General features: G+C 39.7%; 1 protein-coding gene across 4 annotated transcripts in view; it reads right to left on the minus strand.

The window, feature by feature from the left end:
- The window catches only part of vps11 (VPS11 core subunit of CORVET and HOPS complexes), a 46,995-nt gene extending 21,824 nt beyond the window's left edge, over positions 1–25,171 (minus strand). Inside the window, 12 exon segments of one of the 4 annotated variants that reach the window (NM_001104819.1) lie at positions 606–739; positions 1,073–1,234; positions 1,326–1,514; positions 4,411–4,554; positions 5,377–5,563; positions 5,719–5,870; positions 11,792–11,993; positions 17,314–17,561; positions 17,705–17,865; positions 24,182–24,317; positions 24,661–24,809; positions 24,961–25,171. In NM_001104819.1, coding sequence (NP_001098289.1) covers positions 606–739; positions 1,073–1,234; positions 1,326–1,514; positions 4,411–4,554; positions 5,377–5,563; positions 5,719–5,870; positions 11,792–11,993; positions 17,314–17,561; positions 17,705–17,865; positions 24,182–24,317; positions 24,661–24,809; positions 24,961–25,102 — 2,006 coding nt within the window. In that variant the 5' untranslated portion in view covers positions 25,103–25,171. 4 annotated transcript variants of the gene reach the window in all.
- Between the last annotated feature and the right edge of the window lie 1,857 nt (positions 25,172–27,028).

The raw sequence follows: 27,028 nt of genomic DNA on the forward strand, positions 1-27,028 counted from the left end.
CTCTGTCAGTCTGCCCCAGGACAGCTGTGGCTACAACAGTAGTTACATCACCAAGAATGAATCAATAATGGACACACTAAGCGTTTTGAGCATCTGGAAAAGCGCAGATAAATCTAATCCATTAAGTCCTGAGTGGGGATCAAAAATAATGGCGGTCAAGCATTTCAAAACTCTTTTTTATCCCCAAACCATGTTCTTTATCGGGGCCTTGGACCGGCACAATAAGACCGTGGCCTGGGCCTCCTCGGTTCCAAATTGGTTTGATATTGTTTCAAACATGTTTTGATTTCATAGATAGATTTTGAAGTTTCTTTTTTTTTTGGCTCCATAAGCGATTTTTGGTCCATTCGTGTTTTTAACCATTTTGCCTGCTATGATGCCATTGTTGGTGGTGGTGGTGGGGTGTTCACTATGCCCCAAGTTAATATTCACTGGGTATCAGGTGTCAGCAAATTATGTTGCGTTTTTCGAGCATGGCTCAAATTTCCAAATGTCTTCCACTGTGAAAACAATGTGGTCTTTGCAGCCCATACAGGCCATAATTAAGAAACCGGACAATGAAAAGTACTTTTAAGCATTTTCGGAATTTCTTTGTCAAAACTTACAGTTTGCCTTTCTCGTAAAGGTAGAGGATGCCTTCTTTAAAGTTGTGCATTTGACAAAGAACCAGGGCCTTGTCAAATAGAGTGTTGTCACTCTTCAGAAGGGACACAGCTTCCCCCTGAAGAATTTTTTTTTTCTGTCAAACACAAACAAATGTATAAGGACTTTGCCTTAAAGTTGTTATGTATAATAATAGGTAAAACATAAAGAATTCTGAAATTCTAAACAAGCTATAAACAAGTGAAAGATTTTTCCTTCCTCTGTTCTAAAAATAATCTCCATTGTGTTAAATATGTGGTTTTACAAACACATTTTATAGCACTGATTCATCTGGAATGTTCTTAGATCAGCATGTAATCTTCTTCCTGGTTGGTTGATTGGTTGGTTGGTTGGGGATTAACCTTAATAATAATGCTTACATGAAAATGCTTATATACTGGTTTTTCAACATAATACTTTGCATACCAACCTCAAGATCTTCTTCATGTGCCCAGTCCTGCAGCCGAAGTTCCAGCAGTGTGTCATACACACCTTGGGGAGAACAGGAGTCCACCTTGATCATATGCTCTAGGAAGGCTTTCAACTCTCTGGGATTATTTGCAAAAATGGGAATAAATTCCTCAGAATTTGCCTTAAAACAAGCACAAAAAATCAAGTATTAACAAATAAGGATACTTTGAAATAAGGTGCATGTCTTTATAGAAATAAAACTGGTAACAGACCTTGTTAACTTGACAATGGTCCACGCTGACAGCCTCTCCAGTAGGATAGTAGTTGGTACATATATTTTTAAGGAGCAATGTAGCACCTTCAGGTACATGATGCATCAGTGTTTTTCCGTAACGTTTCATGTTGCTTTCAGCTTGTTCAAAAGGCAGACATCCAATGTAATGTAGACCTTCCTGATAGTTCTGGATTTTGAAAGAAAAACAAACACAAAACAAAGCAAAGAAAAAACATAGAAATATGATTATATCTGTAAAGTCTTACTGCTCATGTGAAGATTATTTCTGCATTCACACATGACTCAATCCTGAAGTCAAGATATTATATTCAATATTAAAAATGTCATTTCTTTTCACAGAATATTATATACCGGTATATATATATACAGCACAGGCCAAAAGTTCTCATTCAAAGAGTTTTCTTTCATAGCTATGAAATTTGTAGATTCACACTGAAGGCATCAAAACTATGAATTAACATGTGGAATTATATCCATAACAAAAAAGTGTGTAACAACTGAAAATATGTCATATTGTAGGTTCTTCATAGTAGCCACCTTTTGCTTTGATTACTGCTTTGCACACTCTTGGCATTGTCTTGATGAGCTTCTAGAGGTAGTCACCTGAAATGTTTTTCACTCCTCAGGTGTGCCTGTCAGGTTTAATAGGTGGGATTTCTTGCCTTATAAATGGGGTTGGGACCATCAGTTGTGTTGTGCAGAGATCAGGTGGATACACAGCTGATTGTCCTACTGAATAGACTCTTACAATTTGTATTATGGCAAGAAAAAAGCAGCTAAGTACAGAAAAACGAGTGGACATCATTACTTTAAGAAATGAAGGTCAGTCAGTCCCAAAAATTGGGGAAACTGAAAGTGTCCCCAAGTGCAGTCACAAAAACCATCAAGCAGCACATTGTCCTTTAGAGACTTAAAATGCACTTTTAATTTAATGTATTATTATTATTTCTGTTATCAATATTTTAACAAGTATCAAATTAGAACATCTTTGGCTCCCATTTCCTCCTTTAGTAGAGTCAATGGATTCGTTTGAGTTTTACCAGTTATTCCATACATCGACATACCACTAATGAGTGCCTAAATACATGTGTTTGCAGTTAAATATAATTTTAAATTTCCTTTTAAAAATAAATGATTATAAATGCAATAGGATATTTATAGCAGTCAACAGTTCAATTTATAATTTTGATACAAGTTTTTCTTAGCTCGATAAATTTGGATGTGATTACATTTCTGTTTATTCAGTCTTCTATATCTACTGTTTTCAGATTTAAACTGAACTGGTAAATATTAACACAAAAGAAGACCAATTTCCCAGTCCTTTAACTTCAATCAATGGTTCTTCTGAACACAGCTTTTCTTGCCTCCTTCTTACTGCTGGAGACTTGGCTGCTTCCTCTGGTAGAGCTGAGAGGAACCAGCCGATACACTCAGTATGGCTTGAAGATGACTGTCAGGAAGTCTGGACTTGTACTTAGACTTTTTAAAGTTCAAGGTGAAGAAGAGCTTTTGCGCATGTATGTGCTCCAATTTTGAATCTGTGCAGAATTTATTTTTTAAGTTTGCTCTTTAAAACGCAAATCTGTAAGGGAGAAAAAAAATTCACTAACCATTTTTGGATTTTTTTCTTATGACTTTTGTACATTTAAACCCTGGTCACAAGTTATTTTAGAGTAGCTGGTCATCCACTCCTATATTTTCATAGTTGACTTCAAACTGTGGTCAGTTAAAGAACGGGCGCTGTTCACTGGAGATCGCACAAACATTACACCTACCTAAGATCACAGAAAGGCTCAAAAGCTGATGGAACTTCATGTTGGCGACATGTGATATGTGCAGCCAAGATGCAAAAATAAGTGTGTTTGAGATCACCCAAGTGGACGCAATGCTGCACAGATCACCTGGTGTGTGACGCATTTTTTTGTCAATCATCATAAAAATATCACAAGAAAGAAGTCAGAGCAAGGCGCCAACCTACGCAAACACAGCTGGAAATTTAGTACTGAGCTGGCTGCGAGCCGCCCTGATGACTGCAAAACAATGCATTGTGGGAAATGTGTACTGAAGGTTTCTGTAGTTAAAGTGATCGATTAAAATACCTGTTGATAAAAAATACATACGTACATTACAAAACATTAAAATAATTATAAAAGATATAACAACATAGATCATACTCAGGGGGAGAGGCATATTAAAATTCTAAATTCAATTAAAAGTTAAGAACTTCCTGTTCTCATTCAGTCTCACTGCAGCTCAGCGTTCGCCTTCATCTCACCGCCTTTCCCCGCCTGGTCTTGCCAACAATCCAGGCGAGCCGCTGGTTTATCTCAAACACACCTATGGTTGCATTGTCCACAGGTATTTTAAGTGTGTCTTAGACTAAATCTTGTTGTTGCTCTTACCTATTTCATGTTAAAGCCCTGTTAGTTGTCACGCATCTCGGCATGTGACATTTATTCTTCGCAGTTGACCCTGGGGGAGTGGTGAACTGCAGTCATAGCCGCGCTTGGAAAACCATTATTATGTTATTACGTCGCAGTGCGTAACTGTAATCATAACCTTTACCTTCCTCCGGGTCCGTTCGACCCAGAAAAAAATTCAGCCCCGGCTATTTAGAAAATTACGAACAAATAGACACTTTTCTAAAAAGGAAAGTAAGGAACTCCTCCTGGTCCGGGGAGGGGGCTGTCAGGTTTCCAGCCCTAAAGGTTTTCCGGCGTCAGGCCTGATCAGTGTCACATCCCCAAGAGTAATTGTTTGGTTCGTCAGCTCCCCACACAATGCTATAAAAGTGTCATTCATACAAAACTGCACTAACATTAAAAGTTCATGTTAAGGCGGGGGCTGCAAACTATTGTCTTGGCCCGCGGGCCGCAAGTTTGAGACCCCTGTTTTAGAGGGTCTTAGGCTTATCATTGGTTAAAGAATAAGGTTAAATGAAGAAGAGCAAGCAGCGAGAAGCTAAAATTAGCATCAATTCTAGAAGTCTGCAAAATATCTAAAAGGTAGTCATGATGGCCAACCTCATTACAAAGATCTGCACACCTGCCCACATATTTTACCTTGAGGTCTTCCAACTGGATTTTCATATACCATTCGTGATGTTTGTGCTTTTCAGCCAAGTACACAGCAGGGCGATGGTAGCCAGCCTGGCGAAGAACCTTGATGGCAATCTCAACATCAAAGCACACCTCAGTTTCACTGCTCTGTTGGAAAAACAAAACATTCTACAATATTATTGTCAGTACTTACAAATGACCCAAGGTTTTACTGAGGTCAAAAATATAATACAAATGTAAAAGTATATCCATCATGACCACATTCTACAGAGGAACCATCGAGAGCATCCTCTCCAGCTGCATCACTGTATGGGGGGGCAGCTGTACACACAGCAACAGGAAAGCCCTGCAGCGCATAGTCAACACAGCCAGGAGAATCATTGGAACACCACTCCTCTCCCTGCAGGACTTATACACCACCCGCCTCACCCGCAAAACACTAACAATAATCAAGGATGCACACCACCCTGCACACAACCTGTTCAGCCTTCTGCCCTCAGGGAGGAGGTACAGCCTCTGCTCCCGGACCACTAGACTCAGAAACAGTTTCACGCACCAGGCCATCAGGATGCTAAACACCCTCTCCCCTCACCCACCACCCATATCCCCCCATGAACAGTGCTCAAACGACCCCCCCCCCCCCCCCCCCCCCCCCCCCCCGCTGCCTTGAGACACTGCCTTAAGTGCACTCGCACTTTTATAGCAAATTGCCTATGTTGTATACTGTAAATTGTATCTTTTTCTTTCTTTTTGCTTATTTATTTTATTTTAAACGTATACTTTGTTGTTTTTATTTTTCTTCCCCTGAACAGACACGAGAGAGTAAGAAACGGATTTTCGATTCATTGTATGTGATGCACATGTGAAGAATTGACAATAAAGTTGACTTTGACTTTGTATATCTTCATAGAAAGTTCTTTTTTTTCCCAATACACAACTACCTGTTCTGTATTCATGTTCCCAACTTACCTTAATGAATTCTTCCAGCTTGGAGCTGTCCTTTAGCTTGGTGTAACAGTTCAGTAGCAATGTGGTGTGATCTGCATTGGCCAGTGACTTCCTGTGAAGGGCTTGTAAGTAAGCTGTTAAGTTGTGGATCCGCTGTGCATCCAAGAATTTTCTAATAACATATGAAGGCTCCAACTTGCCAATCGTGCTACGGAAAAACACATGTTTAACATGTAACTTCTGTGATGTTGGAATTGTTCAGAGAAACAATTTGAGTTAAAAAAAACACAAGTTAATCAAATCCCATATTTTGAATCTGATAGAAAATATTTATTCTATGGGAAACGTGTTAATGCAGTTTACCGAATGTACTGCTGGATGGCGCCATCATGGTCTCCCTTCAAGTACAGGTGATCACCATACTGTCGAAAAATCTCTGACAGTCCATCACTGTCCAGATGCTGGCTCTTAGCCAGGTTTATAGCCATCACAAACAGGTTCTTCTTGAAGAGCATCTTAAAAGTCAAAAATGTGACAACCGCTGCATTATTCTATTTATATTGGTTATAAGTGTTGACAAAGTTTATAAACACTTTCATAAAATACAATTCTATACCAATAAGTAAACAAATTAATCATTTTTATATTCAAAAAGCAAATGTAAACATAAAAGACCCCTAAAAAAGCTGATTTAAAAAAAAAAACATGCCGAGTCATTGTAAAAAGAAAAACATCCAAAATAGTTTAAACACTAAAATGTGCAGCACTGTACAAAAGTTTAAGGCATGTATGAAAAAACATGAAAATAGAATGCTTTCAGAACAATAAATGATGGCTGTTTATAAATGTGACAGAGTAAACAAATCAAATCAATACAATGTTTGATGTGAAGAGAACAGGGCGCCATTGGAGAATTTACTTATCTTGTGCTCTATACCAAACATCTTGCCCAATATTGAGCTGTAAAGACAACTAACACCTGTGGATGTCGGGAGCTCATACCACCCTCTTTAAGTCTGTTTCTGTTTGAGCAGACACGAGCACATTTGTGGCCTGCTGGAGGTCATTTTGCAGGGCTGTGGCAGTGCCACTTCCTTGCACAACATGTGGTAGATTTACACCTTGGGTCTTGTCTGGTGTGGTAGATCTACACCTTGGGTATTGTCTGGTGTGGTAGATCTACACCTTGGGTCTTGTCTGGTGTGGTAGATCTACACCTTGGGTCTTGTTTGGCGTGGTAGATCTACACCTTGGGTATTGTCTGGTGTGGTAGATCTACACCTTGGGTATTGTCTGGTGTGGTAGATCTACACCTTGGGTCTTGTCTGGTGTGGTAGATCTACACCTTGGGTCTTGTCTGGTGTGGTAGATCTGAGCCTCTATCACTCTGGTGCTCAGGGCTTGTTCCTGAGCTGCAAGGATGAGTGCTTCAGTGCTGTCCTGTAGGCCAGCCCTTTCTAGCCATTGGTAGGACTTCTTGATATCGGCCACTTCAGTTATGGTCCGGTGGTACATCCCATGTAGGGGTTTGTCCTCCCATGAGGATCTGTCCTCCAGCACTGTATCCTCTGCTCTTCATTGCCTGGGACATTCACTGAGCACACATCAGATGGGGCCTTGAGCTTGATGTATTCATGCATCTTGGATGTTTCATCCTGGATAGTGGCTTCCACGATCACTAGTCCTCGGCCTCCTTTCTTGCGGCTAGCATACAGTCTCAGGATGCTGGATTTGGGATGGAACCCTCCATATATGGTGGGGAGCTTTCATGTTTTAACATCTGTGGTCTGTATCTCTTCCTTTGGCCATCTTATTATTCCTGCAGGGTATCTGATAACTTCAATGTGTACAGTGAAGAGCAAGAATTTACTCACTAAATCCATGTAAGCACGTCATCTGTCTGCAGTGTTGCTAGATTGACCAAAAATCGCCCAATTTGAGCAAAAACCACTCGATTTGAGCAGTAAACTGATCCCGTTTGTTCCGTCTGCTGCTCACACCTTGCTCCCCCCTCCTTGCTTTATCGTAGAGAGTTAATCAAGAGCCACATATTTGCATGCAATGACAGGATTTTAATATTTTTGATATTTATGTTAACCAAATGGTTCCTGAGCACGTCTGTGTCAGCAGCTCACTGCTTCTCCAGGGGAGGGGTTAAATGTTGACAACAAATTTCACCCACTGTATGACAGCTAAGAGGACTTTGACTTTATTAGATTTTCTTTTGTTCACTCTTTTTTTTTTTACTATTTTATTACCGCCGTTATTTTAAATATATGTCTTTGTGGAGCTGTTTTTTAATCTTTTCTTACATTTCACGTTTCTTATAAATATATGGAATACGTGCATCAGATTGTGGAATAAGTTATGTAGACGTGTATTATGGTATAGATAAGAACTTTGTTGTCAGTATTTATTTTTTTGATTTGCTCAGAAAAGTGTTCCTACTGTTTTATGCATTAAATGAAAGCATTCTAGACCTGATGTTTTGTTTTTTCTTAATAGTTTGAGATATTCCGGTTTTGTTTTGGTTTTTCTTAATAGTTTGAGATATTCCGGTTCCGGGTTACAGCACAGGACGCGAGTGTGTGGCTCTCTGCAGCTATACAACTATCTTCAAACGACTCAAAACTGTCACGGTGGAGGGGTAGGCTCGAGAGCAGGTAGGACCCAGGCGCAGAGACGGGAGGCAAACGGGTTCAGGGCAAGGGGGTTTATTTAACTAACAAAAAGCGCTGCAGAGCAGGATGACAAAACTAAAACAAAAACTTACTGTGGCATGGCAAGGGACATGGACCATGGACGCAAGACAAGAAGACGTGAACAACATGAGCAGAAGTTAATGGACTAGCACAGGAGGAAGGCAGAGACAAGACTTATATACAGACAGGGCAGACAAGACACAGGTGAACACGATCAGGGCAGATGGGGACCAAAGGAAGTAAAACTCAAGAAACATGACAAGACAGGAAACCTTTCAAAATAAAACAGGAAACAGAACCAAACAAGACAGAACAAGAACTAAAGCGAAAAACAAGACACAACAAACTGAAACCATGACAAAAACGACTTAAACGACTAAAAAAGTTGGTTTTCTCCAAAAAAGAGAGCTGACCATGGCCCCTTAGAAAAGCCAGGAATATGAAGACCTTAAAAAGACTCTTGATGATGTCCAAGCTACGCTGTATCCCTTCATGGAGCAAGTGAATGCTAAGCTAACGTCGCTTACAGTGCTATTGGAAGAATTCATAAGGCTCCGCGTTAAAAATGAGCAATGAGATAACCGGGTCGACACTCTGAAGAAAAGACTGGACGATGTGGAACAACAAGTAAGGATGAATAATGTCATTCTCACTGGATTACCGATCAAACCCCGGGCAAAGCTAAACGCAGCTGGAGCTAGCATTGCTAATGCTAATAGCGCTAACATCGCTAGCAGTTCTGAAACGGAGAGCTGTGGCGAGACTCTGGATCTCCAAGTGAAATCATTTCTCACGTCTAAAGGGATTTCCCTGGATCTCAATACAATCGAGACCTGCCACCCACTCCCCAGGAGAAAGGAGACTGATTAACCAACGGTCCTCATCAGGTGTGTGAATCAAAAACGCAAGCTAGCTCTGATGAATCAAAGGAGGAATCTCAATGGATCGGCTGTTTATCTGAACGACCATCTGACCAGAAGGAATGCTGAAATCGCCAAACATGCCAGGCTACTCAGAAAGCAGAAGCAGATTGAGAACACTTGGGTTAAAGGCTGCAGGATTTACATCAAACCACTCGGTCCACCGTACCGGTCCAAGGTTCTGGTTGTGAAGACCATGAAGGACTTAGAGAAGTGCTTGATTACGGACGTCTGAACAACATGCAGTAATAAACCAAAGAGCCAAATAATTTCAAGAAATATAACGCCTGGATTCATCATATTCTCCAAAAGTCTGAAATGACCTGATTATCAACAAAGATCTGACATGCAGACAACTTGACCTCAACTCTTAGGCGCCGCTGATATCAGCTGAAGAAGTTTATGGACCTGAATCTAATGTCTGCAGACATAACAGCTAAGAGAACTATAAACTTTGTTTGAAACCGAGAAGAACGGCTGTTTATCAGCAGAAGAAGGAATACCAGCCTTGGTCTTTCAACAAATATGGACCCTTTTTTACTTTTTATTTTACTAAATAGCATTACTTTATCATAAAAAAATAAAAATAAAAAATAAATAAAAATACAAAAACATAATAAAACAAATGATTAATCAATTATTGAAAATTGGCAAAATTGATTGACTTTAATGATATTACTTCACTTGCTCCAAAAAAATTGACAAGGTGATTAATGAATTTTTCCTAATGAAACATAATTTTGTACATGTTAACTTTTGATACCTGATCAAATTTTTCTATGAAAATTCCTGAAACAGTGTTATGTCTATTTCACTGATATAGTGTTAATTTTTTTAAATCATATCAATGACTTTTATAAGTAACATAATCTGCATATATTTTGGATACTTCATTGCCATGTTGATTTCTAAAAGTAATTTTTTACAAAATAATTTAAATAATTCATCTTTGTCATGCGCTTTCCAGGAACCGGATATTGATAAATCATGTAATAAAATGGTTACGGTAGAACAGGGGTGGGATTATATAAGTTCGCTTCCTTCCACTCCCTTTCAAGCAATATTTTTATAAGTATGTCTAATTATACTAATTTGATTAGTTATTGTATGAATGTATAACTGATGAGTGGATTGTTTTTGTGTATTATTCCTACTTGATTGCTTGAAATAAACCATTTCAAAAAAAATTTTTTTTTGAAAAAACAACACTTGTTAGTGTAAAAGTAAAGGTTGGAAATCTGTTATATTAGGAAAACTTCATAAAGCCAATTTTATTGTAATTTATAGTAGACTTATTGTACTAATAAATGTTTCACTAACGGCCTAAAAATTCTATTATAATGCATTAACAAAGCTTGTTAAGGAATCCTAATATGAAGTGTTACCAAAGATTGGTAACGCTTTATAATAACAGTCCTTAATTTATAAACTATTTATAAGACATTAATGAGCACCAGTAATGTTTTAGTAAGCTGCTTATAAGTACATTAATTACCATTTGTAAATTTCTTACAACTGACTTTCAAGTTTAAATAAGCTGTTTATAAATACATTAAAATATTCCCTAATAAACTACTTATAAGACATTAATGAGCATGAATAATGTGCTATTAAGCTGCTTATAAAGACATTTATTAGCATTTGTTAATCCTATTCACAAGCCATTTATAAATTGCTTGTATGGGATTAATAAATATATTAACAGTGTTCTTATTAACAGTTTGAGTGTTTTGCAGCCCCCACCAATCTAAAGCGTGACCAAATACGGGGTGATCTTGATGCTAGCGTCATCTGACACCGATCACAATGTTTGTTTGTTTTTGAAAATTTGTCTGAATTAATTATATTTCTTTTACAGAAAGTTTTGTATGTTTAGTCTGTTTTAATGTTTTAAAGTTCTTTTTACAATGTTTGTGGTTGTTTGTGGTAAAAGCATTCCACACTTTAGATGAGGTACTGCAAAACATTTAATAAACTGCTACACTTTTAGGTATTTGCAAAAAGTCTATAATGCTAATAAATATCTTACTGGCATCTTACACATTAATAAAATGTCTAAATTTGTCAAGTAAGTCAATAAAACTTATTAAGCTTATGAACACTTAGGCTGGTGTGAGACATCTATAATGCTAATAAATGTCTTACTAGAACCCCAAACAATAATAATACTTCATAATTTGTTAACAAAGGTTGTTTATAAATCTTAAGCTTTTTAACACTGACAAATTTGTTAGGCATCTATAATGCCAATAAATGTACCATTAGCATCTTAAGAGCATCCTAACAATAATGCTTGTAAATGTGTTAACTAAGTAATTTAATTAACCTTATTAGACTTATTGTATTAATAGATGTCTTAAATTCTACAAATTCTATTATAATGCTTGTTAATGTGTTAATAAAGCTTGTTAAGAAATCCTAATATAAAGTGTTACCAACTCTTTTACTGTGCCACAATATCATGAATTTAAATGAAAATAACTCAAAATGAGACTTTACAGCAATTATTGGGTTAAAAATATTTGCGATAAAAAATAGATTAATTAAGTTAATTAATTACAGGTCCCAATTAATTAATCACAAAGGATTATCACATGACAGCACTAGTTAAAATACATACCAACACACACAGTCATGGATAAAAAATGTCATCATCCTTGCAATTCTGTCTGTAAATGCTACCGTTTTCTAACGAAACTCTTTTTTCCACTAGAACAAAAAAAATAAAATAAAAAAGAGAGAAATCAAACCCGACATCAGCCCGTAGTCAAACTGTTAATTGATTATTTACAGAGTAGTTTAATAAGTACTCACCTCCAGTTTGGTTTGTGTGTCCTTCTCTTGTAGAAGAAACATTGTTCCACTTCTAGTTAAAATGTAAAAGGAGCCCCATTCTGCCACTACATCAATAACATCATCAAAACAGAAACTATAGGCAATGAATTTGTTGTCCAGGTCATAGACGGTTAAAAGCTGTTTCTCTGATGGTGAGATCTCCCCTCCGCCAAACCCTGTTCTGGAATTAAAGTAAACGATGTCAATTCTTGTAGAAATCGTTTCAGCATCAGTATTTAGCCAATTAATAATTCCAAGAAATGGGCATAACAGATACATCAACAAACTACTTTTCTCAAAAGACCATACTAAGTTTTGAACATAAAATGAAAGAATTTAGAACAGGGAAGAAAGGTGATTGAAGTGGCTTTGAACATGGCATGGTTGTTGGTACCAGACGGGCTGGTCTGGTACCACAGAGAGAAAGTCACAACATGATTGAAACATCAAATAAAAACAAATTTAACGTTTGTTTTTGCTTTTTTTCCTGAAGAAACTTTTGTTAAATAACTCCTTTATTGATATCTCATATGTTGCGACTCGCAGCTGTGAGCCGGCTCACCAAAACTTCAATGCAATTTTAGGATTATGTTATAGACTGAGCGTAGGTGAGCAATTTGACATTGTGAATTGTTTTTGTCCCATAATATTATCACGAAGCTCTGAGTGCTGATTTCTGCTATGAGCCATGATTCATGGACTTTGGGTGCCAGCAGATGAGCTGTCACTCTGCGGGTGTTCCTTCCCCGGAGCGGAATCCATGAGCGAGGCAAGCCCGGGAAGTTTAAAGTCAGAGTCATAACATTTCATTTAAACCAATAATCAAAAAATGGATCCAGAGTTCCAGTCTTCCATTTCTCACGCAGTAACTTTTTTTGTCATGGATGTTATTTAGGCTTTAGTTGCTGAAAATATCTGCAGGTCTAATTACCGGGTTTTATGATGGAGCGAATTATGCTGTTTTTTCTGTTTCCAGTGAAATGCTTTAAATTTTCCTTTGATTACACTTTTTTTGTTTCAGCTTTTGTTCATTTGCAGGCACACAGTCAGGACCATAAATATTTGGACAGAGACACATTCTTTCCAACTTAGTTTTTGTACATTACCACAGTGAATTTGAAATAAAACAACTCAGATGTCATTGAAGTGCAGACTTTCAGCTTTTATTCCATGAGTTGAACAAAAAGATTGCATAAAAATGTGAAAAACTAAAGCATTTTCTAAACCCAATCCCTTCATTTCATGGGCTCCTAAGTAATTGGACAAATGAAATAACTGAAAACAAAATGGTCATTACTTATATTTGGTTGAAAAGCCTTTGTTGGCAATGACAGCCTGAAGTCTTGAACTCATGGACATCACCAGATGCTGGGTTTTCTCCTTTTGATGTTGCCACTCCTAATACTGTAGCCATTTCTGGTTTCATGGTTATTTTCTGTTTTCTCAGCTTAATGATGGCTCCTTTCACCTGCATGGAGAGCTCCTTTCACCGCATGTTGTCTGTTCACAGCAAAATCTTCCAAATGCAGCACGAGTCCTCTAATCAACTCCAGGCATTTTATCTGCTTCACTCATAATGACATAAGGGAATTACCCACACCTGCCCATGCAATAGCATGGAAGTCAATTCTCCAATTACTTAGGGGCCCATGAATTGAAGGGATTGTGTTTAAAAAATGCTTTGGTTTTTCATATTTTTATCTAATCTTTTTGTTCAACCCATGGAATAAAAGCTGAAAGTCTGCACTTTAATGGCATCCGAGTGCTTTTATTTAAAATTCACTGTGGTAATGTACCAGGGGTTGACATAGCCCAGAAATTTGCACTGGCCCACAGGGCCAATAGTTTTTGAAAGTTACTGGCCCGACACCGCGCACAGCGAGACCCGCCGCTCCGCAGGTGCTTGCAACTTTAGGGGGGTCCGGGGGCATGCCCCCCCGGAAAATTTTAATATGGTGCAATTTGGTGCATTCTGGTGACATCTAGCACTTATTTATACACTTTTCAATGACTAAAAATAGAGCATATCAAACTTAAATCTGCTCTAGTCTGTTTCAGATGTTTTGAAGAGAGCGCTGCAGTGTAGTAGGAAACACTAGTTAAGAAGTTTTCATGCTGCTTCTAATCACTGCTATTTCACATTTGTTCCTAATCAATAGTTAAGAAGTTTTATTGACTTTTTTGCCCTGACTGCCTTAAGGTTCTGCTTTTTGTTACTGTTGCAAAGTTACATTTACTTTTTAGTTACTTTAGTTACCTAATTAAATTAAATAATTGAAAAATTAAATACAATGAAATTACTGAGATCATTCAGCTAACTATAAATACTTACTGCTTACAGTGTTGTAAAGAAAAACAAAATTAAGTAGTTTGACCTTATACTCCATTTGAGTCTGAGATTCAGGTATTTTGAGTTGCCTTTGATTCTTTGACATTCAGCTTAAAGCTTAGTGCATACAGTTTCATCTTCAATGCATTCATTAAATATCTTGCTGTCCATACTACTAATTAATAACTACTAACATATTCCTATCTATTCCTGCCATGTCTTCCACATCTCTGACATGGTTCAGTCTCTCTTCAGTGACGGTGTTGGATTTTTGATCATCGCGGTGAAAAACCACCAGGGGGCGCGCTGATATGTGTGTCAGTTTAAATATATCTGCCTAAAATGTAATAATAACCCACTGGCTTGTTCCTTCGTTGTTGCTGTTTAACATTGTTTAGTATTGAATTGTTACATTCAATAAAGTTTGAAAAAAAAATTGAGTGAGCGCGTGCCGCGTGGTGCTCGGCAGTGACAGCCGCGCGCAGGCGGGAGAGGAGGAGAAGAGTGATAAAAGGTTTCCCATAGAAACCCTTGAAGTCTGAACACAGGACTAGCAGAAAAAGTGAATTATAAAGACGAGGTAAATCTACACGTTTTCGCAAAATATACTTTATTGTAAAAGGTGAAAAATGTATTAATTGTTAGATATTTTAGTGGCCCTTGAAGTCTGAACACAGGACTAGCAGAAAAAGTGAATTATAAAGACGAGGTAAATCTACACGTTTTCGCAAAATATACTTTATTGTAAAAGGTGAAAAATGTATTAATTGTTAGATATTTTAGTGGCCCGAGCGGACAAGTAAAAAATAAAGTCTTGTGGTCCGTACTGCTCGAAAAACAGGACCGGGCCAGCGGACAAATGGCTATGTCGAGCCCTGTGTACAGAAACTAAATTAGAAAAAATGCGTCTCTGTCCAAATATTTATGGTCCTGACCGTATGCCGCAATCATCTTCTCTATTAAAATTATAAATAAGACAGAAAGTTTGATGTGTGAATGAATAAATGTCTGAATGGTTCTTCTTTTACCGAATAAAACTGTCCTTCCTCACCAAGTCCCTCCTGCACAACCATGAGAAAAACACTTTTTTCTGTTTTCATTGTTGTAGCCAATTTTCACGTGTTTCAGCTGCAGAGCGCCACTGTCCCATTACCATCCAAAGGTCCCTGCCACGTACAGAGGTTTTTGTTTGAAAGTGTCCAGCATAAGAGGACCAGGACTTGTTTTGGAAAGCTTTAGCCTATTTTTCCTTTGTGCGTTCTAAAAATGACAACGCATAGGTCTGATCGCGTCAGAAGGTTGTGAGTCCCAACTTGCGATTCACGGCCACAGGAGTCAGGCAGCCAAAGGAAGTAGGTCGGAGCTGTTTGCAGTGCCAGCCCCTGCTGGAGATGTTTGCTCTCTACGTTTGCAGATTCACACCGTCAATGAAGCGCTTTATTTCTTTGACAAATAAGCGGTTTTCTTTAGCACAGCAGTAAAACACAGTGCTGAAAAAGCCTTACTTTACCACCCTCTGCCAAAAATTTGTAAAAAGTAAGATGACACACAACGCATGTGAAAACTTTTTTTGGAAGTGGCAATAGTGGCAGTTTTATCACGCTAAATCGCGCTCAGAGTAGTAAAATCAAAGATAGGATTTGACACCGAACGCAAACACGTGTTTTGAAAACGCAAAAACATTTTTGAAAGCACAAAAAAAAAATAGAGCAGAATAAAAAATGATCGAAAACCAAATATTTAATATTTTCACTTGCAAGAAAGTTTTGTGTGAAACTGGAAAAAGGTGGAAAGATTTCATGTAATCCATGGACACCAGTGAAGATCACAAATCATTGAAGAAAAAAGGTTCAGAGCACTGTTTAGTGGGTCTAGATGACCCCACTCCCAATGTTAAAGTGCCTAGGATAGCACAAGGGTCAAGGTAACCATTTATTGCGATTTTCGCCATCTTTTGCGGTATGCATATTGCACAGCTTGATGTCGCGATAACGATAAATTTGCGGTATATTATGCAGGCCTATGGCAGACTAAAACTTTTTTGGCCAACTGTATATGTAAACAAGTATTAAAAATTATTTGATGGTATATAATGACACAAGGAGAGAGCAAAGACTTTGATTGAAAAATAAATAAAGGAGTTACTTAGAAAACATGTCTTCTAAAAGAAAAAGAAAAAAACAAAGGATAAAGTTGTTTTTATCTGATGTTTAAATTAGCTTATGTTGTGACTTCCTCTGTGTTTGCATTTAACATACACTGCTAAAAAAAAGGGAACACCTAAGAACACAATGTACTCCATCTTTTGGAGTACATCTTTCCAATAAAATTGCAACATTGACAATCAATTTCACATGTTTTTGTGTAAACGGACTAGACAACAGGTGGAAATTATAGGCGATCAGGAGGACTGGTTCTGCAAGTGGTGACCACAGACAATTTCTCCGGCCTCATGGTTTCTGGCTGATCTTCTGGTGAGTTTTGAATGGCAACAGTGTTGTCCCTCCAGTGGTACCATGAGATGGCATCTACAACCCACACAAGTGGCCCAGGTAGTACAAGTCATCCAGGACATCTGGGACACCTGGAACACCTGGCCGCGGTATTGGAGGAGATCTCTTATGAGACCATCTGCCGCCTCGTCAGAAGTATACCCAGACGTTGCAGGGAAGTCATACGGGCACGTGAAGGCCACACCCACTACTGAGCCTCATTTTGACTTGTTTCATAGACATTACATCCAAGTTGGATTAGCCAGTAGTGTTTTTCCACTTTGGTCATTAGTACGATTCCACATTTAATTTCCATTAATATTTTTTGTGTAGTTATGTTGTCAGCACATGCAACTATGTAAAAAATAAAGATTTTTAAAAGAAGCCTTCATTTGCACTGCATGTGCTTTTATGGCGTTCTCTTTCTTTTTTGAGCAGTGTATTTTCAGGCAAATGCAAAACGGCTACGAGTTTTCTTTGTAAAATATGGAAATAATTTGGTCGGTAAAAAATATGTTTGGCCAGTATCTACTGGAAAACCTAGCCGGTGTTTCCAAAAATTTAAATGGCCACTGATGATGTAGAGTTCACATTATAAAAGTAATGATTTAAAAAGTCGTTTTGTTGAAATAGGCATAGTCATTAGAAAAAAAGACTGAACTAGTTCAGTTATTTCTTACTTGTTGGGTGACTTCACATCTTTGATGACTAAGAACAAATACCCACGATGCCAGTGAGCCAAAAGCTTCTGCCCATCAAAAGCAAAGCATGGTCCTCTTCCATCTGGCTGGTATAAATAAATGCATTCATCACCAGCTACAATAAACTGGGAATCCTGAGATGGATCTGCCAAAGATGAGCAACGCAGCGCACAGCCATGAGAATCCAGCTCTACTTTTGGATACTCCTTCGTGGACAGGGTGAAGCACTAGGTTGGATAAAGAAAAGAATTTACTAGAAAAAAAGTACTTAAAACAACTGGACCAATGTAGTTCATTTTAGGTAAGTTCTTTTTTTTTTAAATAAAGTTTACATAACTCCAAAGTACTTTTTAGGGGTAACTTGACTCACATAGACTTTCTCCAGAGTAGCAACAAATAAATGGGTAGATTTCACTTGACGAAAGGCAAGGCCAGTGACTGGACTACTTCCCTCATGTAGAGTCACAGTCTTACTGTGTCGATCTCTTGTGATGTCACCTTTGGTCAAAACAACGCTGCCATCTGTAAACCCTTAAAAACAAAACACAACACTGGTTATGATTTTCAAATGAGAAATATGCCGTTAACTACTTAAATATACACTTACTGGCAACTTTATTAGGCACATCTCTCCAACTGCTCATTTTTAATCAGCAATCAGTTGGCAGCAAATAAATGCATCTAGGCATATAGATATGGTCGAGACAATTTGCTGCAGTTCAAACTGTGTAGGGAAAAATCGATTCGGCAATATACTGCGATATAACATTTGGCCATATTTTTATAGATTTAGAATACTGTCAGGACGATATTTGTTTAATCATTTATGAGCGTCCTTCAGCATCTGACTCTTGTTTTCCACTTAAACATCTGACTGCTAGTTGGCAGCACCGCCCTCTGAGCCTCTTTGAGCAGCTTTAAATGCACAAAATAACAAGATCTAAGTGAGAACCAGCTTGAAACAGCTGTTCAAAGCTCGAGAGTCTGAAGCAGCAAGAAACTCTGTGCCATGTTAATGCCAGTATCACGTATCATGATTGTGGTGCTTTGTAGCGGCTCATCAGAACGAGCAGAGCAGCAGCAGAGCAGCAGCAGAGCAGCAGCAGTGCAGCAGCAGAGCAGCAGCAGTGCAGCAGCAGAGCAGCAGCAGTGCAGCAGTGCAGCAGCGGTGCAGCAGAGCAGCAGCGGTGCAGCAGCGGTGCAGCAGTGCAGCAGCAGTGCAGCAGCAGTGCAGCAGCAGTGCAGCAGCGGTGCAGCAGTGCAGCAGCGGTGCAGCAGTGCAGCAGCAGAGCAGCAGCAGAGCAGCAGCAGTGCAGCAGCAGTGCAGCAGCAGAGCAGCAGCAGAGCAGCAGCAGTGCAGCAGCGATGCAGCAGCAGAGCAGCAGCAGAGCAGCAGCAGTGCAGCAGCGGTGCAGCAACAGAGCAGCAGCAGTGCAGCAGAGCAGCAGCAGCAGAGCAGCAGTCAAAATGCTGTCACAGAAGCGGGCCAAGGTTCCTCAGAACCTTCCAGCAATTGATTCTAGTTTAAAGACCAGATGGATCAGAGTGATGTGTACAACGCTCTGAAAAAAGGCCAACGTCGTGGCGATGAGCGATGAAATCGAGGTTTACTTCCACATGTGAGAAAGTGGAGCTGCAGCTGCAGAGCAGACTGTCATGGAAAAGAAAGCATCTTTGCCACATCAAAGCGATCTCCTTCATCCTGTCACGCTGCCTCATCATCAAACTTTATTGGTGTTTTTTTCCCCTTTATTTTGAAGCACCATTCAGGTTTCTGAACCGTTTAAAAGTACTGGAGAAGTTACATTAAGCAATACTAAAACTAAACAGCCCTTTATTTACTCAATCATACTTTTAGAACATTATTGATTAAGACACATTCATTCGATTTTTTTTATATTGAAAAATATTTTATTCTGGAAATCAGACTGTTCCTTTCAAGAACAAACATTTAAAGTTACCAAAATAAAAGCACTATAGATTTGCTTGGGTAAAAGCAAATTGTATATGATATACAGTTGCAATGCTTAACATTGTGATCATAAAAGACAGTAAATGTTAGGATTTTATTACAATGAAACGTGTATTAATATTCAAGTAGAGTTTTTTTCTAAGTCATACTTAAAAAGAAAAAGGGTTTTGGTATCGTGGGACGTGTATCGGAACATGTATTATATCACCAGACTCTTGATGATACACCCCTAGTTCAAACTGAGCATCAGAGTAAGGAAGAAAGGTGACAGAAGTGACTTTGAATGGGGCATGGTTGTTGGTGCCAGATGGGCTGGTCTGCACATTTCAGAAACTGCTGATCTACAACTATGGAGGCAGATGGACCAGAAGACCACACCAGGTGCCACTCCTGTCAGCTAAGAACAGCAAACTGAGGCTACAATTCACAAAGACTCACCAAGACTGTTCAATAACATTAGAAGATTGGAAAAATGTTTGGAAAAATGTCAGTGGCCTTGTGGGGGAGTGTCCACCCTGTGACTGGAAATTCATAAATTCAAATCCAGGCCAAGTCTTACAAAATGCTCTAAAAATGAGATCCAATGCCTCCCTGTTTGACACTCACCATGAAGGGGTTTGGAATTTGGGGTTTAAACCACCAACGGTTCCTGAGCGTGCAGCTCACCGTTCCTCCAGGGGAGGGGTCAAATGCGGAGAACAACTTTCACACACCTAGGTGCGTGACAGCTAATGAGACTATTAACTTTTAACAAGACAATGAAGCAATAAGGACACATTGGCTGTTTGCAACTCAACCTGCGAAAATGTAAGCTCAGTAGCAGGGTCATAACAGCACAGCAAACAAGAGCAAAACAGGAAATCACTGCAGGGAAGGAAGCCGAGGACTAGTGTGAGTTGGAGCCATCATCCAGGATGAAACATGATCATCATTTCACAAAGCAAACATCCACATCCCAACTAGAACAAGTCAAGGAAACAAATTTAAAAATCAAGCACTAAAGTATCTCTGCTGACAGAACATGACACATTTTGGACAGCCGATACATATAAAAATAATAACTGAGCTCGTAAAAACGAAACTTCACTCTCAACCTTTCCACCAAAGGTGTCGTAAAAAGAAGCAGAACATCTTTGAACCCATCTCCTCAGGTGCTTCATATTTTCCCTCTTCATCCACACTGCCAACTTTGCCTCCCCGAAAAAATGTTCAGTAAAACGTGTACTTTTTTTTTGACCAAATATTTTGGACCATAAATCAAACAAATGAAAGAAAAAAGTTCCCCCAGCCCCTGAAACAGTGAAATGAAGAAGGGGAAAAAGACGGCAACAGTGCAAAGAAAGAAGTTCTACAGTTTCAGTATTAGGGCTGCACGATATGAAGAAAACTCGCGATATGCGATATCAGTGATTAATATTGTGATAACGATATAATTTGCGGTAAACAAATTATATCGTTAATTAATATATATATTATAATAAACAATTAGTAAAACAACCAAAAATATCATTCCCATTCCATTACAACAGCTTAAAAATTATACTACAAATGATCCTTGTTGACATAGGAGGCGAACATACAACATAATAGGGCGCCATCCGATTAGCTAACAACGTGAAGGGGTCCATCTGATTGGTCAAATGCAGAAAGGGATTCTTTCAATCTATTAAACACTTCAAGCTGCCATAAGATTGTTTGGCCACATCTAAGGTAACAATTTATTGCAAATTTGCTGTCTTTTGCGATATACATATTGCACAGCTTGAAATTACGATAACGATAAATTTGCGGTATATTGTGCAGGCCTATTCAGTATCAAAACAAAACCCATCCCCGTGCCAGGATTAAGGCGCACCAGATATCTGTTAGTGGCTACAATCCAATGCACAACCCTCCACTGGAGGTTTCTCAACAGGAACTGTGTACAGGGAGCTCAAACAGCCCCTCGGGGAAGACCCTGTGCAAACAAATTCAGCTCACCACGACACGGATGACCATCAGGGAGTGCAAGTTCAGAAACTTTGCCACTGACAAAGTACAAAGACTTTTTTTCAAGCATCTCAAAGTTCCCCATTTGGGGAGTAGTTCAGGAATCCTTGTCCTCTTGGCATCCCTCACAGGCTGGAGAAACCATTGAAGGAGAGAAATCAAAATCCATGCCACATATTCTGTCGGGTTTGGGGTTTATTAAGCAAACATCAACCAAAGAAGAGTCAGAGATCATTTTGGATAAAAAATAAAGAAGACTGAAAAGGAGGTTCTGTGCTGATTCTATCTAAAGTAAAATGCAATGTGCAGTTCCTGTCACCACCCATCACAGGACATGTCAAGAGTCTGAGCAGAAGAGCTCAGAAAACATGAACACCTGTCTGCAGAAGGACAGCACATGCTTCAGCTTCTCACCTCTGCACCCTAGACCTACAGTTGGGAAACTGTGGCAAACTCACCGTAGCGCTGCAGCTCCTTCTCCAGAGCTTCACTGGGATAAACGGGGGAACAACCGAAACAATGACCCGCGTGGACGGCTCCGCGAGCGGGGACACCTGCAGGAACCCCCACCTACACTGATGGTAATTGTAATCAAGTCAGACAACAAGCGCTACTCCTTCAGAAAAACAGTCATCCCTGTATTCATTCGGGAGGCATAAGTGATGTTAGCATGACCTACCACGGCCGCGTGGTCGGGGCGGTCGACCCATGATCGTAAGATTGCAGGTTCAATACCCGCCTTGCTCGCCCATGAGTCGAAGTGTCCTTGGGCAAGACACTGAACCCCACCTTGCCTCTGGTGGTAGGCGGGCGCCTGTGTTTGGCAGCGGAGCGGCCACCAGTGTGTGAATGTGTGAGTGAATGTGTGTGTGACTGTAAAGCGCTTTGTCCTTGTAGGAAGAAAGGCGCTATATAAGTATATGCCATAAGTCCCCCACAGCCAGGAGAATCATCTCCAAAGAGACCTGCGGGTCGGGCTGGACGCGGAACCCATGCCTTTGGGACCAGGACGGCGACAGAGACGCCACCTCGGCGAGGCGGGCGAACCGCTGATCCCCCACACTCACCAGTTAAACCTCACTCAAATCAATAAATAACTTTAAAAAGAATATGAAAGAAGAATCACTGAACCACACAAACTTTCTTCCAGACTCTCAAACTCAATCACCCACACCGTCCACTGCCACCAAAACTTCACCATGCAGTGCAAAAAAGAAAGAGCGGTAGTTATGAAGAACTGGAGAAAACCTGGAAAGTGAAAAATAACATGGTGCCCAGTGGAATTTGGAGCAGTCTGGGCAGTAACCCACAAACTGCAGATCCCTGATAAGACCTCAGACATCTCAGTCCAGAGATGTCCTGCAAACATCTCCAAAGATACCCTGGCTACTATACATTAGGGGCGTAACGGTACACTAAAATCTCAATTCAGTTTGATTGAGAATTTCATTGGGCTCGGTTCGGTACATTTTAGTTCGGTACTGCTGTTTAACAAAGCTCTCTGATATGAACTGCTGTTTTATGAACTATTATTTTATTGTTATTTATTGTGTGTGTTTGTTTGCGTTTTGCTGCCGGACACAGGAATTTCTACCTTGGGAGATTAAATACAATTTTTATCTATTTTCAGTATTATTTTGGTACAGAAAAGGCAGAAAAAATTACTTGCAAAATGTATTTATTTCTTTTACATGACAATAAATAAAATTGACCTATGTAGGTGATCTGCTTTATAAAATAAGAAAAACTATTAGCTGCCAGGAACCAAAAAAGAACCAAAACCTTTGGATCCCTAACACTGACCTGAAAAACAAATATTTGAACTTGTTCATTTTTTTCTTGTAGACACGATTGTTTCAGTCGGTGATGCCGTTTTTAGTGCGATATCAGATCAGATGTGTTACTGTGGCATACGCTATCTTTGTGGAACAATGTCGACACACAGCATTTGACTTATCCAATTGTCTTTTCCTTTCATGGATGCTGACAACAAACCCGAAGTGTTCCCCCCACACAGGAGAGCGTAAGGAGATGGGGGGGGGGTCCTCATCTCTCTTACTGTTCGTCACCTAATAGAGTCTCGGAGGAAACTCATGGCTAACATTACTTCCGCCTCGGCGCAAAGTTAATACAGTGGTGACCTGGGGGTTAGCCTATAACCAGCCTATAACCACTAAGACTCATGGGAAGTGTGAAAACTTGTGTGTTGAATTCTTTACCATAACCTGGAGAGCTATGAAGAGAAGTGAGGCTCATGTTGTTAAGCTGTTTGTGTGAGTTCTTAATAAATGAGTTTAAATGTCAGAAAGGAGATAGAGTAATCTGTTTCTCTGTCTACTCTCTCTCTAAGACTGAGGGCGTGTGAAGTATGAGGCAAGGACAGTCAACGCAGCTAGTTAGGTAGCAGCTCAGCTCTCGTTTCCCCGCTAGGAGTGACAAAGCAGTTGGGTCGTTACAATGCTTATGCGGGAAAAAAGAAAGAAAAAACGTACCCAAACGGTACAGAAGTGAACCAAACCGAAACGGTTCGGTTCAACTACGTGTATCGTTAGACCCCTACTATACATCAATTACTATAGTTACACTGTTGTCCTGAAATGAACCCTCAGCTTTTATCCATCGTCTTTAGTCTGGTTTCTAAATCTCACTTCTTGCAGCTTAGCAGTTTGTTGGCTAATCAAAAAACAGGAATATATAATAAAGTTAAGTAAAAAGACACTAATTAAATGTATCAGTCTGTGTTATTAATCAATGCAAAAAAGTTTGTTCTTTTTGAACTGATTAAATAAATTCACTTTTCTGTTTGGTTCCTATTTTTTGTACCATGTTAAATATACTGTTCCTGGATTTAAGGGGTGAAAAGATGCTTATTTATTAAGGCCTTACCAATAGCCATGAAGTTAAGGTTTTCATGTATACTGAGACAGGACACTTCTGTTGGTTTGGTGCCAAGATTTGCAGGAAAAATCCTGGTGCAGAGCGGATTTCCACTGTCTCTCTTGTCCAGGTTCCAGACCTTAACCTAGGAACAAGAACAGATCTCACTGAACCCGGTCTCAGACCGGACATCCCAGACACGGAACCTAGCAGCAAAGCTTAAACCTTTTTACCTTTTCGGACAGACAAACAGACAGACAGATGTAAAACTATTTTAGGGACATTTGCAGTTTTTTTCCAAATGTAAAGTAAATAAAGCAATTTAAGGTTTTAGATAAATGACTAAATTTGAAAATGTCAACATGTTCACCCAATTTTACTGTTTATGAAGAGTCTCCCGTGTTTATTAAGCAGTGTTGGGTTTCAAATACTGGTGTCTAGATAAACTGGATTTAATAAAACAGTTTAGACGCATAGGTCATCCTTACGAGTGGGTTTATTCCGTGCTCGTCCAAACCCACTGACACGAGGATGCTGTGTTGCTTCAGCTGGTACAGGTGCGTCACGCGCAGCTTGTAGGCCTGAAATGACGTCAGCTGCAGTGATCGGGTCACCAGCCAGATTCTGCCTTCCATATGTGATTCACGGTTAAGCGCAATCAAATCTATCAATGAAATCACACACACGAACAGAGTGTCCATGTCCTCCGTATGAAGACAGAGCTAGTTTGGTTAGGTCGTTTTCTGTCACCGGAAGTAAGAAGTCTGTTAGCTCAGTCAAAAGGATATCTCCAAGAACGAGAAGACCGCGGCCGGAGTCACTTGCTGATATTCCTTTAGGAAGAACAAACTTTTTGCCATTGTCAAGGGGATCTGACACAGCTTCCTTATCAAAGAACACAAATTTCCGCCACTGTAAGAACGCTGCCATCACGTTAGCTTAAGCCTCAGCAGCACCTTGTCATGTGACGTTTCTTCTTCTTCTTCTTTTCTGGATTTTGGGTCTCTCTTTTGATTGACACCATCGCCATCTACAGGTAGGGAGTGCCGGCACCGGGGTTTCCAAACCAATAAGTTAGATCGCTAGAGGAGACTCGCCCCTTGGGAAGCCTGGCTAAAAGTGGCGGAGCGCGACCCCATATTGGTGAGGTCGTCGGTGTCCACATGACACGATGCTTTCACTTTAGTGGCTTTAGTGCAGGGGTGTCAAACTTATTTTAATCGAGGGCCACATCAGCATAGTGGCTGTCCGCAAAGGGCCAGATATAACTTCTACATGTAACTAAATGTAATGAAAAATAAATGTAACTACTCCTTAATGTTAAATAACTCATTATTTATTTATTATAACTTTTTAAAGTGACAATTACAGTTGCATAGAAACATATGTTTGCTTGTTACTTTAGCATAAATCCTTTTACATTTGATTCTGTCAGGTTAGGTTATATGGACAGTGTCCATATAACAAGTCCTACTGTTTAGTTGCTCAATCCGAAATTTCAAGTCCAATTCCCCCTAAATATGAATAAATACACAACAATTTTTATTTTAAGAAATTAAAAACCTTTATGCTCTCGCGGGTAGAGCTGTGACGTGTCGGATTTTTTTTATCACCGCGGTGATGAACCACCAGGGGGCGCGGTCTCGCGGTTAACCGCAGCCCCCCCCCCCCTCCCAAAAAAAAAACAACCCACACAAAATCCCCCGGTGGCCGCATCAATAATAAATAAATACTACAACGTAGTATTCTTTATTAACAAATAACAGTAACAACTAACTACTACCTATCTAACTAATGAACTAACTATATAGGTGTTGTAGATTGACTGTGACTGTGTGAGCGCGCTGGGTCGTGTGTAGGACTGGGAGGAGGGAGCGCGCACACTTGTGTTCTGGGTGCGTATTGAGTCTTCTGGAGTGGACCGCTCTCTAGCTGCATGTGAGCCTTCACCTGTGCTCTCTGGTACAGACATCTTCTCAAAATATTATATATTGCCGCCTTTATTTATACAGACACGTAACGTTGCGCTGCACAAAATAGTTCCCAAACAAAACATGTAGTGATATTCATCGAAATCTAACAGTGCGCGCTCATGTTGGGTGTTACAGAGTGACTGAGAACAGAAATGAACCCCCCCAACACAAAATCCTCCGGCGGGCGGCCGTGTCGCGCACTTAAGAACGCACACAGCTTGTAACAGAAATGAATACAATGGAAATTAATAATTAGAACGCAGTAAATTTGTTGTATTTCCTCACGACAGAAAACTTCTGTTGTAGAATGAGGATGTGTGCTTCTGAAAGTGCGCGCCCGTGTGTAAAGGGAGCCGCGTGCCACGTGCAGCGACGAGAGAGAGTGACAGGCGCGGTGGGAGAGAAGGAGAGAACAGTCTGAAAGAAAGAAGTAAAGTCTGAACACAGGACTAGCAGAAAGAGTAAATTATCAGCAAAGATGAACGTGTTTAATGTGTTTATTATAGTTTAATCACGCACCACATGCTGAACTTTCAACAAAAAAAAAAAAAACTAGAAAAAGAAAAAAAGGTGCGGTGATGAGGTCAATCAAACTCATTAGCAAAGCAGGCGGGTTCGCTTTTAGCCAATCGAATGCCCCCTTTGACTTTCTCCTCACTTTCAAACTGACGAGGGAGCTGTTCAGCACAGCAGTTGAAAGTACGGGGGCGGAAAACATGGCGAAGAGGTCCACCGAACGGGATCAGGCTCAGCCCGTAAGTAATGCATTTATTTGATCCTTCCCTCGTTGTACATCTTGTGATGTAGGGATGGGAATAGAAGCCCCACGAAGCCTCATTGGGGTTCATGTAATTGTGCCGGAAAAATGAACCACCCAGTCAGG

The sequence above is a fragment of the Oryzias latipes genome, chromosome 14, assembly GCF_053564925.1.
Source record: "Oryzias latipes strain Hd-rR chromosome 14, Olatipes_Hd-rR_3.1".
Taxonomy (NCBI): domain Eukaryota; kingdom Metazoa; phylum Chordata; class Actinopteri; order Beloniformes; family Adrianichthyidae; genus Oryzias; species Oryzias latipes.